The 11,831-nt window shown below is 41.2% G+C and overlaps 1 protein-coding gene across 1 annotated transcript; it reads right to left on the reverse strand.

Moving 5' to 3' along the window:
• Window positions 1-590: 590 nt before the first annotated feature.
• On the reverse strand, window positions 591-11,404 carry LOC108094789 (pro-resilin). The gene is made up of 5 exons (XM_017195561.1): window positions 11,279-11,404; window positions 11,017-11,115; window positions 2,083-2,199; window positions 1,390-1,482; window positions 591-977 (listed from the first exon to the last, which is right to left on the reverse strand). Exons 2-5 carry the CDS (start codon window positions 11,044-11,046, stop codon window positions 687-689), a joined length of 531 nt encoding a protein of 176 aa, XP_017051050.1. The 5' UTR covers window positions 11,047-11,115; window positions 11,279-11,404; the 3' UTR covers window positions 591-686.
• Window positions 11,405-11,831: the final 427 nt, after the last annotated feature.

Raw genomic sequence — 11,831 nt, forward strand, 5'->3', positions numbered from 1 at the left:
TGTTGCTTCAGCTGTCGAAGGGTGACAGTTGGCTGGCCAATGAGCTTTTCTTCCGGAAAACTTTGCGCGGGCGGAGAACAGATGTCGTTGAAAAAATCTCATATTCAAAATAAGGTTCTTTAATGGTCAACAGAGGGCGATATTCGAGGATGGTTAGGAATAATAATTTTAAGCCACATGCTTTACAAAAAGTTTATATTCGAAATTTAAAGCATCTAAATTAAGTTGGCCATTTTTGTATACTTATTTTTTTCAATTTTTATGATACAAGAACCCCTTTCCAAATTTCCAAAATTCACTAATTCTAAGTCCATTACATTTCAAATTTGAATCAGACTTTGATGCGGCATACCGCTAAAAGCCTGTATTTTAATTCTCTAGCCAATTGTATCATAAGTTATTTTTTTTCCGATTTTTTTAAATTTTTATGTTGTTGTTTTAAGATAGAATGTCTTATGTCTTGTATTAAACTAGAACTAGAACCTTAAAAAATGTGAGCTTTAGCAGGACCTAACTTTTAGTGGTTCCAGTTGAATATCGTAAAGCTCAGGACTTGGTCGTAGTGCTCAAAATCAAACACCAGCGGGCGCTTTAGTTTATCAATACTTTTTATTGGTATATCGTAAGGCTTACACGTTTCGCAAGATATGTGACCCCAGCTGACCCAGTCGAAGCACCACCCACGCCTAGTACTTGTACCCGCCGGCACCGCCGCCACCACTGCCGCCACGTGCTCCCGGCTGGGGACCCTGTGGGAATGTGGCCTCGCCCTCGTAGGTCACGTCCGCATGGTAGCCCGTCTTCCAGTCGGCGGTGTAGCGGACGATCTGGGTCCGTCCGTCGGGCATCTGGACGCGGTACTCGCCGGTCACCACGTCGCCGTCGCTGGACGCCTTGTGCGCATAGTCGTTGGCGGTCTCCGGATCCTGGACGGCGTACTCGAAGTCGTAAGGCATTCCAGGCACGTGGACATGGTCCTAAGTTTGGTAAAAACCGGATTATTATTAATAATATGCAGATTTTTATTAAAAACAATAAAAACGTTAAATTTTTATTACAGAATTTTACAACATCTCACACCTGCATTTTTTATATATCTTTATTTAAAGTTATACAGATTGTGTACCGCAGTTCCATCTAACAGATTAATTTTTGAATCTATCGAAATAATAATTTTTACGACCATAATAGCATTATTAGTATTTCTGCCCAAACAAACTGATCTCTGATCTCACACTTGTGCATAAATAATTACCAGTTTATAGTTTGGCGATCATCAAATAAATATAAACAAAGATCTTTCGAAAATCCATTACAATGCTACATTACCAAGTGATCTTTGATCTTTTTTTGATGGCTGGCGATTATGGATTATGAAGGCATACTCACATCGGCTGGCTGCCCGGGAATGTTGCGGGGAGGACCGGGGGGAGCTGGAGGCCGAGGTCCGGGTGCCGATGGTCTGCCAGGTGGGCCAGGCTTCTGTGGATTAACAGAAAGTTTAGCAACTGGCAAACTATAAATGTGGTGCAATAAAATATAACAAACGGGGGCCAAACTTCGGCAGTTCAAAGTAAAACTCATGACTTGAAGAAATGATGTGCAGGTCACCATTAATGTTCGGTTAATATAGCTGTCAGCCTGAATTATAACTCTAGAGGAGGTTTTATTTATTTGTTAGCCGAGGAAAACTTGATTTGTTGAACTTCGCGATATGGAAGTTCACCTGCATTGTGTTATTTTCGCAACGATCTACCGCTCGGCTGGGAGATCTCGAAAGGTTAACTTCCAGTCATTTTCAACTGCCAAAGCCAAAGCCCTTCACCGATTCGAAATGTTGGGCCATCATTTTGGGCCGACATTCAGCAGCATGACGGGCAGCATTTATTGAGTTGAGCCACAGCATTCGTCGGGGTGATAAATGCGGCGACAAATCTCGACTGCCGCCTGGAGTTGGCTGACCCGGCCTGCAAATGCTCCCAGAATGATGGCCGTAATTAGTCCGTTGACTGGGATTCAATTTGAGGCGGTTGGCCACATAGCTCTGCACAGCCAGATAACTCCGATGGGAGCCATACTCACGAAGGGGGTCTTGGGTTCCGAGTAGTCGTAGCCGTTCTTGGTTGGCGGGAGGTATGCGTTGGATCCAGGAGCGATCTGGGCGTAGGCAAAGGCACTGATGGCAGCGAGGGATAAGCTCTGAAAAACAGAAGCAAATAAAGCGTGGTAAGTGTCAATGTACTTTGAAAAAAATTAGAAAAAATTAAGATGCATTTGTCTACCCTGGATTATACCATTTACAAGTTCTTTTTATTAGAAATACGGAAATTGCCAATTTGTTTAAATTTGTACATTCAATAATGTACAAACTATTTCGATTAATAAACTCCCCTTTTTATTGAAAGATTATAAATTGGAAAATTAAATATGATCTACCCTTTGTCCTCAATAAATATATCCAAGATTTATAAATATAAGATTTTATTTTTTTCGATTACATATTTATTTTTCTGCTACTGTTTTCCCAGTGTAAGAAGGTGGGCATTTGGTGCGACATTATATCAGTGTCTTAAAGGTTAAATTAAGAGGGCGAATTGAAAAGTGAACGGTTGCAAATGGATGTAGAAGCCGCGATAAGATCGCGGCTGACATTCAGAGCCAGAGAGCAGGTGCATCCGAAGCCAGAAGAGGCGAACTCGGAGCCAAAGAGGCGGCAATTTATTTAGAACGTGCCCGAAAGGCGTTTGCTCATCGCCCGCAAAAGGGCAACAAATGGCGGAGGTTAGTGGCGATCTGCCGCCGATTCCGCTCTTTAAACATGGCTAATTGACACATGCACATGCTGCTGACGGCAGCTCGTCAACGCGGCCACACAGCAGATTGCAGCCATCCATCAGCTGGCTGACAGCCGCCGGTCAACCAGTTGCCATAACCACTTGGCCAAGCCGCGGGCCTTCTGCGTGTCATCTAATGCCTGCACTTCTGCTTTTTTTTTTTTTTTTTGTGTTTTGTTTGTTTTTGTGTTTCTGTCAACTTTTCAATTTACATTCTGCAACGGATTGCGGAAACGTTGCACCGCCACTAAATTACTCAGAGCCCGGGAATACGAGTGTATATATTCTATGCGGTTATGCTGGGGCATTGATCATTATTATCGTTAGCATCCCAGGTGGGAACTGCTTTACATTGTTTGCTGATTAGTTGTGTGTGCATATTGCTTAATTGCGCATACGACGTGTTGGCCGAACGTGTAACTTCAGCCACATGGGAATCTGTTTGGTCAAGGAAAGCGGGATTCCGCTTCGCACGAGGCTTTCTCATGGATAAACTCACTTGAATCTATTATCGCGATGGCGAATCTATTTTCGCGAAAGCATAAATAAATCAATATAAATTTGTATGGAGTTACCCACACATGGCTTATTTAAATAATTTAATTTGCAGTTTGCCTTCCCAGGTATTCGTTTAATTATCCCTGCACATGTTATTTTAATAGATTATATTACGCGCTATTAATTATCCATTTACTACCTTTTTAGTAGTAGTTAAATTTAAAAGTATTCCTAGCTATTAATTTTATTCCATTACCTTCCTAAGATTTAAGTACTGCAACGTATTATTATACACTTTGCTCGCCCATCAAGTGAATTTAAATTAATTAACTCCACTAAAGTTTCCGCAATTACCGCGTTGGGTGGTCCTAACCTTCGGGTTCTTCAAGTACAAAACGCGAAACGGCAACAGACACAAAAACCTGGCCAATAAGCATGTCAACGGTAATTTTGCATGTAAAACAAATGTAATTATCTGTTGCCGGCCCAGTAACAATAAAAAAAATCAGCGAGGAGTTCACTTCAATAAAATAACGGCAAATAATTTGCGTGTTAATTAAATAACAGGCAAAAGAGCCGCAAAATAAATTGCGGCAACTTGACGACAGCCGAAATTTAATGAGCAGGGGGGAGATGCAGTTGCCAAAAATTGCAGATTGCCAAGATGCAACAAAAGATACAGCCAAAGTTGGTTTGGTAGGAGCCAAGAGTCTGGCTAAAAGATTGAGACAATCATGCAACGAATCTGCTAGATATTTAAGTTTAAAAAGTTTAAGTCAAAAGAGTGGACGGACCTTTTAAGCTTTTAGGAAGTTTAATAATAGTTAACTAAAAACTTAATGGTCTACAAAAAATTAGAATAAATTTATATTAGAGCATTTTTACTACATATTTTTCTTCACGGCCAATTGATTTTTTATTAGCCTTGAATACTTAGTCTTAGCAACCGCAGTAATTGCATCTTCCACTCTTATGTGGTCCAAGTTCTGTTCTCATTGTAGGAAAACGTTCATTAGATTGAAGGCTTAACTTGGGTTGCCATGGTTTGTGGGTTTCCCATTTGCCATGGTTGGTGGTCATCACTGCCTTGAGTCGGTGGAGCAGCAGGCATTGATCTTGCCCCGGTGGTGCTACCAAAATAGCAGGCTGTGATTAAGATTTTTAGCCCGCACTTTTATTACTCATCGCACGCAGGTCTGCCCATTCCAAGAGGCACGAGCCGGCTCGCATTGAAGCATCATTAATCGTGCACAATCCAATAAATTAACAATTGTTTGCTTTGTCCAGTTTTTTTTGTATTAAATAGCTATTATGCCACATGGCTGCTGCCGTTGGCTGGGCTGAGTTGTTAATTACATCGACGAGCTCTTCGCAAATAATTGAGTTTGTTTTATTAAATCAACAAGTTTTGTTCGACCGCCTCCATAATTAATCATTGAGAATGGAAGTATGTGCGGAAGTTCGTCAAAAAGTAAAAATGTGTTCAACTATGTTGGAGTACGAGCTTGTACTTCAGTTCTAGACAGAATGTTGGAACCGCCCACTGGTCACTCAAGTTGAGGGCCACCCAGAACACAGAGTGAATATTGTTTAAATTAATTACAGGTGAGTGACGTGTTCAGCAGATAAGCTGGGTGAATTAAACTTTAAAGAAGATGTAAATTTGCTTCCATAAAGTTTATAGGTCAGCCAACCCACCGCCGGCTGGGATTTTTGCATACCATAAATAAATAATAATTGTGCAAATCCTCACATTTGTCGGACTCCCCGCTCACATTAGATCACGACCCAGTTTACAAAGACGGATGCCGAATTACAGCGATCCGCTTAGGTGCATTTATTTATGACAATCGCCTTTTGAATGCGGCTTAAATGGCAAATCCGAGTGTCTGGAGCTGAGTTGATTTATGGGCGGTTAGCATTTAATATGTTTAAGCCAAGCCGATCGCATCGGATCGCCTCCGATTGGCCAAGTCAAGTAGTTTATGGTCGACAATAAAAATGTTTACGCCGAGATGTCTTCATAAAAATCTAAGCGGAGATGCAGCCGCCGTTGCATTTATTTTAATTAATTTAATTGCCAACTGTCTGGGAAAAGAGTTTGAACGTTGATTTAAGATCTTAGTTTTTCCAAATTGTACCGTGGCATTTTGCTTGTTTTCGGGGCCTGTGATTAAGACGTCATCGGGTCGGGAAGCATATGGATTTTGCAGTGGTTGCGTCATTGTGGAGCGGCGGCACCTTAGACAACTCCAGCAGCATTCTGCAACGCCCACACTTCGTCGATGAGGTTCGGCCGGGGCTTCCTACTTATGGATGCCGTGCCGTCTTAATTTATGGAATTTTTCACATTTTTTGTTATATTCTGTATATTCTGTATCTTGCCGCAGCTGCTTCCCAGCAATTACCAGAGTAACAACCGAAAAAAAGTCCCCTACATAGATGTTAGATTAACATGCACTTGCAACACACGACACGACTCCGCGTCGCGACTCGTTCAGTAGAACAACAAACATTTGGTTGACCTTTTCATCGCCATCTACATCTGCATCGCTCTGTTGCATGTTGCATGTTGCTGTGCGGTTTTTTGTTTGTCTGCTCTGTCCGTTTCGCCTCTTTTTCGCTGCTCTCCCCCAGTTTTGGGGCATTGAAATGCAAATTTGGCAAAATAAAAGTTAATGGGCCATGTGAATGGCAGGCGGCGGGAGAAGAGAGCTTGCAATGGGAAATGACTTTTATTGCAGTTCGCCGCTTCAGTCTTTTGTTGCAACTTGCCAGCCGATTTCAATCAGCTCTTTTTGCTCTCCTTGTGCAACGTCTCCAGTGTTCCCAGCTGTTTGCCAAAGAGTCACGTGCTCGGCGGCCACAAGGACAATGCCAAAGATCAAAGGTTGGCCAGCTTGTCTCACGACTAGTCTTCCTTGGGGATTCGCCTTTGATGAGTCAATTCCTTCAACCGTAATTTCTTTATTACCTGATGGATCATAAATTAATGAGTCCCACTCATACACCGCATTAACCCTATTTAACCTAAATTTAATAACACACCCTAATCAATGCAGCCAAACCGCCAGCCGGCGCATGAAGGTATTAACCTTTCAAACAGCCAAAAAGCTGGCGAGAAAAAATTTATAAATTATATGTTACGCTCGAATACCTCAAGTAGTTGTTTATGGGCAACTATGAATTTGCAAACTGCTCAGCTAAAGGCACATTTACTTGAAAAGCTGTAAAAACTGTGTGGGAGCTATTTGGGGAGATCGTCCCATAAAAACTGATTAACAGATAAATGGCTAATATATTATAATATATTTTAATTTGAAAAGTCTTTGTTTTATATTGAGTTATTTATTAGACAACTGCCTCAGCTATTTGAATTTTTGCGTATTAATACAAGTTTGAATGTTTTTTGTTTCTGACACGACGGAAATTTGCAACTCCACCATTTTAAATTTAAAATTTCGGTGAAAGCCCCAGTGAACTAATTTTCGAATCGCCAGCTGTTGTTGAGCCGCAAAAACGCCGACCAAATAACACTTGCAGCCAGAACAGTGCAATTAAAAATTCCTCACCCAAGGGAGTCGAGGAGATAGCGCCCTCTTATCCACATTGCGCATACGCCGCGTTGGACGCTTTGGTTTTGGTTGGGCAATTAGCGGATTCGGAGGCGGAGGCTGGGCTTTTGTAATCAGCTGAAATTTCGATTTAATTAGATTACCACACACATATACAAAGGCCCAGATGGCTGGTTGGTTGGCTGGTTACCATTACCCTGCCGAAAGCCCCGCTTTTGAATTTCTGGCGATGCTGCTGCACTTGCCGCTTGCTCAAGCGTCATTAATTTTTTGCTATTTGGGTTTTCTTCGGTTGGATTTTTTCCTCCGGCATTCGAGCCATTGCCAAAGACAATAAAAACCGCACAAAGATGCAGCAAATATCGGCGAAGCCGCAAAATTGCATACACCCAAGGCAGAAGAATGGGTCTGTACGCCCGTCGTCGACCCCCGGGCTCAATTACCTAAGCTCAGATCAGCTTTGAGCCATGCCAATCGGCATCAAGCGAAATCTGCCAAATTATTTCAATTAAAATTGAATTTGTAATGCAACCGAGGAATGATACCGAATGATCGAAGGGGAAATACGCTATTCTAAAATCTATATGTTTACCGGATTCTAATTGCTTTACTTTGATATATGATTTTATGTACGAATATTATGGGTAGTAGAGGTAATTCATTTTAATTTAGTTTATGACTTGTTAAATATAATTAGTTCTACCTTGATTAACTCCTTCTCTTTCCAGTTGTCTAGATTAGAATGCATTTGCATTTTATTACCACGTTTTCATTTTGCAAATAACTCAGTTTTGGGCTCTACAAAAAGCCTGTCATGGCGCATATATCCTTTTGATGTACCCTCTGCCAACTCATCATTCATGGGGCAATCGCTCACACTTGACTTGTCAGCAGCCAAGCGACGCTATGGCAAAGAGCCAATGAAAGGGTTTTGGCCAGACATGCGATACATTGGCCATAATCAGGCGGCTCTAATCAGAATCGGAGGCAGCATTGACCCGGCTGCATTCACAATTCCCGATTCGATGTGGTTAAATTACAACAATTCAGCATTTGCGGAATGCAGAAGGCAACCTCGATTTTGCTGCCTGTGCCAGCTCATCAACAACGGACTCAAATATCAAACTGTGAATATTTTAGGTTTGTCATTTGAAATTCAAAAGCGTGCCCAAAATGCAGTCGGTGGCTTCCTATCGCCGCCAATCGTTTCTCGGATTCTTCGCTGGCAGCTCTGCAATTTTCGCGTGCGAAAATGAGCAGCTGGATCATGGGCATTAATATGCAGCAGCAGTTGGGCATTATTTCTGCGGTGTGGGTGTGCGAGAAGTTCGGGGCTTTCCGGCTGGCGGGGAACTGCTGAAATTAACATGTAAAACATGCTCGCCATGATGTTCTCAAAAGCCCGTGCACTCGACTGGCCAGCGGCCATTTGTCTATCGAGTGTCTGCCGCTGGTGGGCGGAAGTTTCGCCTCTTGGTTTTTATTTTTGAGTCTGGGGTCCTTGTCTGCTGTTTTTGGCCCAGACCAGGCCAAAACAAAAATGGGCAAAAAAGGCATTGGGGAAACGGAATCGCGCTGGTGAAAAGTCAAAAAGTTACAAGCGGCAAATTACACGCGTCTGCCTAGAGTTCTACTCTCTGCGCTCAAACTCTATTTCTTTTCAACCAACCGTCTGTGCTACCTTTTGGCAGTTATCTGCTTGGCAGACCAGACGCCCAGAGCTGGAGAAGTGAAGTACACTGGGAGAAAAAACCCAGAAATTGTCTACAAACAAAATAACAATTAAAGGAGGCAATGATTCAAACTTACAGGTATGTGTAATCAATTACGTTGTTGCGGATAATTGTAATTTTCCAAACTTTTTAGATTTCTTAATTTTATATTTTTACTGTTTTTACATTCACAACCGGATATGAATTTAATTGACTGTGTGTTCCCTCTGTGTTTGAATAAAAGCGCTTGGGCAGGGGGATTTTGGATGGATCCCAGACAGTTTGGTCTTGTGTCTGGACCTGCATTGCATCCAAGTGTCGCACCAACAATTTAACACGCCCCAGTTACAACAAAAAGAGCAGCCAGCGAAACTCGCGTCGGTTTTTTTGTTGCCTGCTTAAGGGCGTCGTCCCAAAACGCGTTTTAAATTGCTTTAACAAAAGCGAACAAGTGAAAGTATTCTGGATTTTAAAAGTGTGCAGTTGATTGCGGGTTTAGTTTGTGATAAACGTAAGGCTTCTCCTTCTGCAAATGTTTTCCCTTTTTTTAATTGCCAGTAATAACAGTTTCAATATAAAGTGAACTGCTTTTCGACAAAAGGATCAAGTGAAAGTACCCTCAAGTTAATAGGTAAGCAGTTTGATTTAAGGGGTTATATCCAGTTGCGAGGCCAAAAAAATGAGCTTTTTTGAAAATTATTTTTGGAGAGGCTATTTATTGTATGAATACGTGTTGTATATGAAAAGATAGGTAATTTTTTCTAGTTTTAGAACACATTTTAAAAAAAAAAATGTTTTGGACTCCGTCGGTCCTGTAGAGGATCTCCCGAGGGTCCACTTTAAAAAAGGGCTTTGCGGTGAGGAAAATATCTCCGGTCCAAATGATCAGAAATACAAAAAACCAAAAGGATTACGTAAAGAATATACAAATGCTGGTAATGAGACTTGGGATTTTCAAAATTTTGATTTTTGACAAAATGGCGGCTTTCCAAACATAAAACTTTGTTTTTGGCACAAAAATTTCAACTTTGAAGTGGCTAAAAAAATCGAAATTTTTGTCGGAGCCACAATTCCAAATCTCATTACCTGAAAAAAATATCTAAGAAGAGAATGTGAAAGTTTCAAGTCAATCGGTCAAGCCGTCTCCGAGAAATTTTCCTCACCGACTTTGAAGACATAGTTTCGAGAAAAACGCATTTAAAGTTTTGGCTACTAGTTGAACTACATGGGAGACGTCTTTACAAATACACTGATTACTCCAATACTATTTACCGGAATACTTTGAAATTTTCAGATAATCTTTTTAGATATATATACATTCAAAATAGGCAAAAAAAAAAATTTCGATTTTTTCAAAATCGCAACTGGATATAACCCCTTAACATTTATAAACAAATTTGAAAAAATATTTAGTCGAAAATAAATCAATTTAAAAATTATATAGGGAAGTGAACAACAAATGGACCAACTTTTTCTTAAAAGTTGCTAAACGACTAATACGAGCTACTATAATGAGCTTAGAAAACTTCATGTTAGAAAACTGTCACATGCCAAAGCTATATTCACATTTTGGAGAGGGGAGAAAAAGGTTTGTAATTTTCCTCAGATGGGGCCTCGCTAAACGATGCCTAAACGGGAAAGGGAAAAATATTACCAACATGTATCCCCCATCCGCTAACCTTTTAGCCTCCTCCAGTGAAGTGTTTAGTTGGGAACAATCAGGGAATATTGCTTAGATTTGGGGCGTATTTTACGTGGCCCTTGGCACGCACAGATGTTGCCAAATATTGTATTTGTATCCGCTCAGAGGAGTACATATATTAACCAGAGCGGAGTGGAGCACTTAAGTGTCTTTGATTATTTGCAATTTGTTCGATTCGGCGGGGTTACTTTGTCCCCTTCGCCACTTGACTTTCGTATGTGGATTTGGATTTGGATTTGGTTTTCGTTTCGGTTGATGATGATGATGAGAGCCTCTGTGGCAGACGTGTGGCAAGTTATGCAATCGTTTTCGTTGCCATTGACGGCAAGTGTTACAACCAAAAAAAAAAAAAAAGAAAAGCAAACAGTTTGCCAGGCACTTGAAACTACCCGTTTAATGGGTAGTTTCCTTCAGTTTCCCTGGCAAATCCCATTTAAAGTTCCCTAAAGCCGCAGCAGAAAAATGACATTGTAGCCGAAAAAGGACACTGAGTGACCAGCAGCCGTTTTCCTGCCAGCGATAAACAAATTTGACATATAACAAGCTTAACTTTCTGGCCTTTCCTCATAGTTTTGCTTTGGCCGAAGGACACGCCTGCCAAATCTCATGTGATTTGTTTGGCCAACTGATTTATTTAGGCTCTGCATTTGGTCTCCTTAAAAATATATTTCCTTGCTTTATTTAGAAATACTTACAAGCAGCACGAACGACTTGAAGGACATCATGTTGTTAGTTGAGTTTCGATTTTATGTGTTCAGTCGATGGCAAAAATATTGTATCCACAACGCCGCTGGCTAAAGTTGAAATCGAATTAAATTTATTAGAGTTTTCAATTAAAATCAGAGCTGGCCTTTATATTTATTTATGTTTTTACAAATTGATCAAGTGTTGGCTGGGTTTTATTGCACATAATTTAATTTGCAGTCCTTTTGGCACTGTGGTTTTATTAACTCTTACTTTCACTGGGCGGGGGAGTTATTTCGAGGTGGGATTTCTGAACTGTGGACCTCTTTTAAGGAGGAGTTTCTGGTTAAGTTCGGCTTGTTTGATTTTCCTAGACAACCGCACGAAGTACACGAACGTTTTGAATTAGGTTAGACAATGGAGATGCGCTTGCTTTTTATAATAAACGTTCGTGACGCTGGCAGTGACGTCGACGTCGACAGCGACGGAAGCAGCGGCGTTCGCGTTGCCAACTGCACCTAAAAGTAACGAAAAAGCGGTTTGAACAATTGAGGCAAGTCTAGCGCCTAACTTCTAGATCATCTGCCTTCGCTCATGACTCTCAGAATGGCCAAGAGAGCAAACATTTAGCTCTCCGTTTCGGTGGTGAAAAATGTTGCAGATCATCGCCGAGCCACGATCATTACGATGATGGGCAACGAGTTGATAAATGAATGGGCTACACGATGATGATGAGGCCCGGGCGGATGTATAACAAGTTGGAGCCTGCAACGCCCCGAATGACTTCATTAAATAGTTGGCCATTAAGTACTCGGCCAAAATTTGA

This window comes from Drosophila ficusphila, unplaced genomic scaffold (assembly GCF_018152265.1).
Source record: "Drosophila ficusphila isolate 14025-0441.05 unplaced genomic scaffold, ASM1815226v1 contig_414, whole genome shotgun sequence".
NCBI lineage: Eukaryota > Metazoa > Arthropoda > Insecta > Diptera > Drosophilidae > Drosophila > Drosophila ficusphila.

Coding starts and splice junctions, on each gene's coding strand:
- LOC108094789 (XM_017195561.1), bottom strand. CDS start 11,046: ATGATGTCCTTCAAGTCGTTCGTGCTGCTT. Junction 2,200..11,016: donor TCAAGTCGTTCGTGCTGCTT/GTAAGTATTTCT, acceptor TCTGTTTTTCAG/AGCTTATCCCTCGCTGCCAT. Junction 1,483..2,082: donor CGGAACCCAAGACCCCCTTC/GTGAGTATGGCT, acceptor GTTAATCCACAG/AAGCCTGGCCCACCTGGCAG.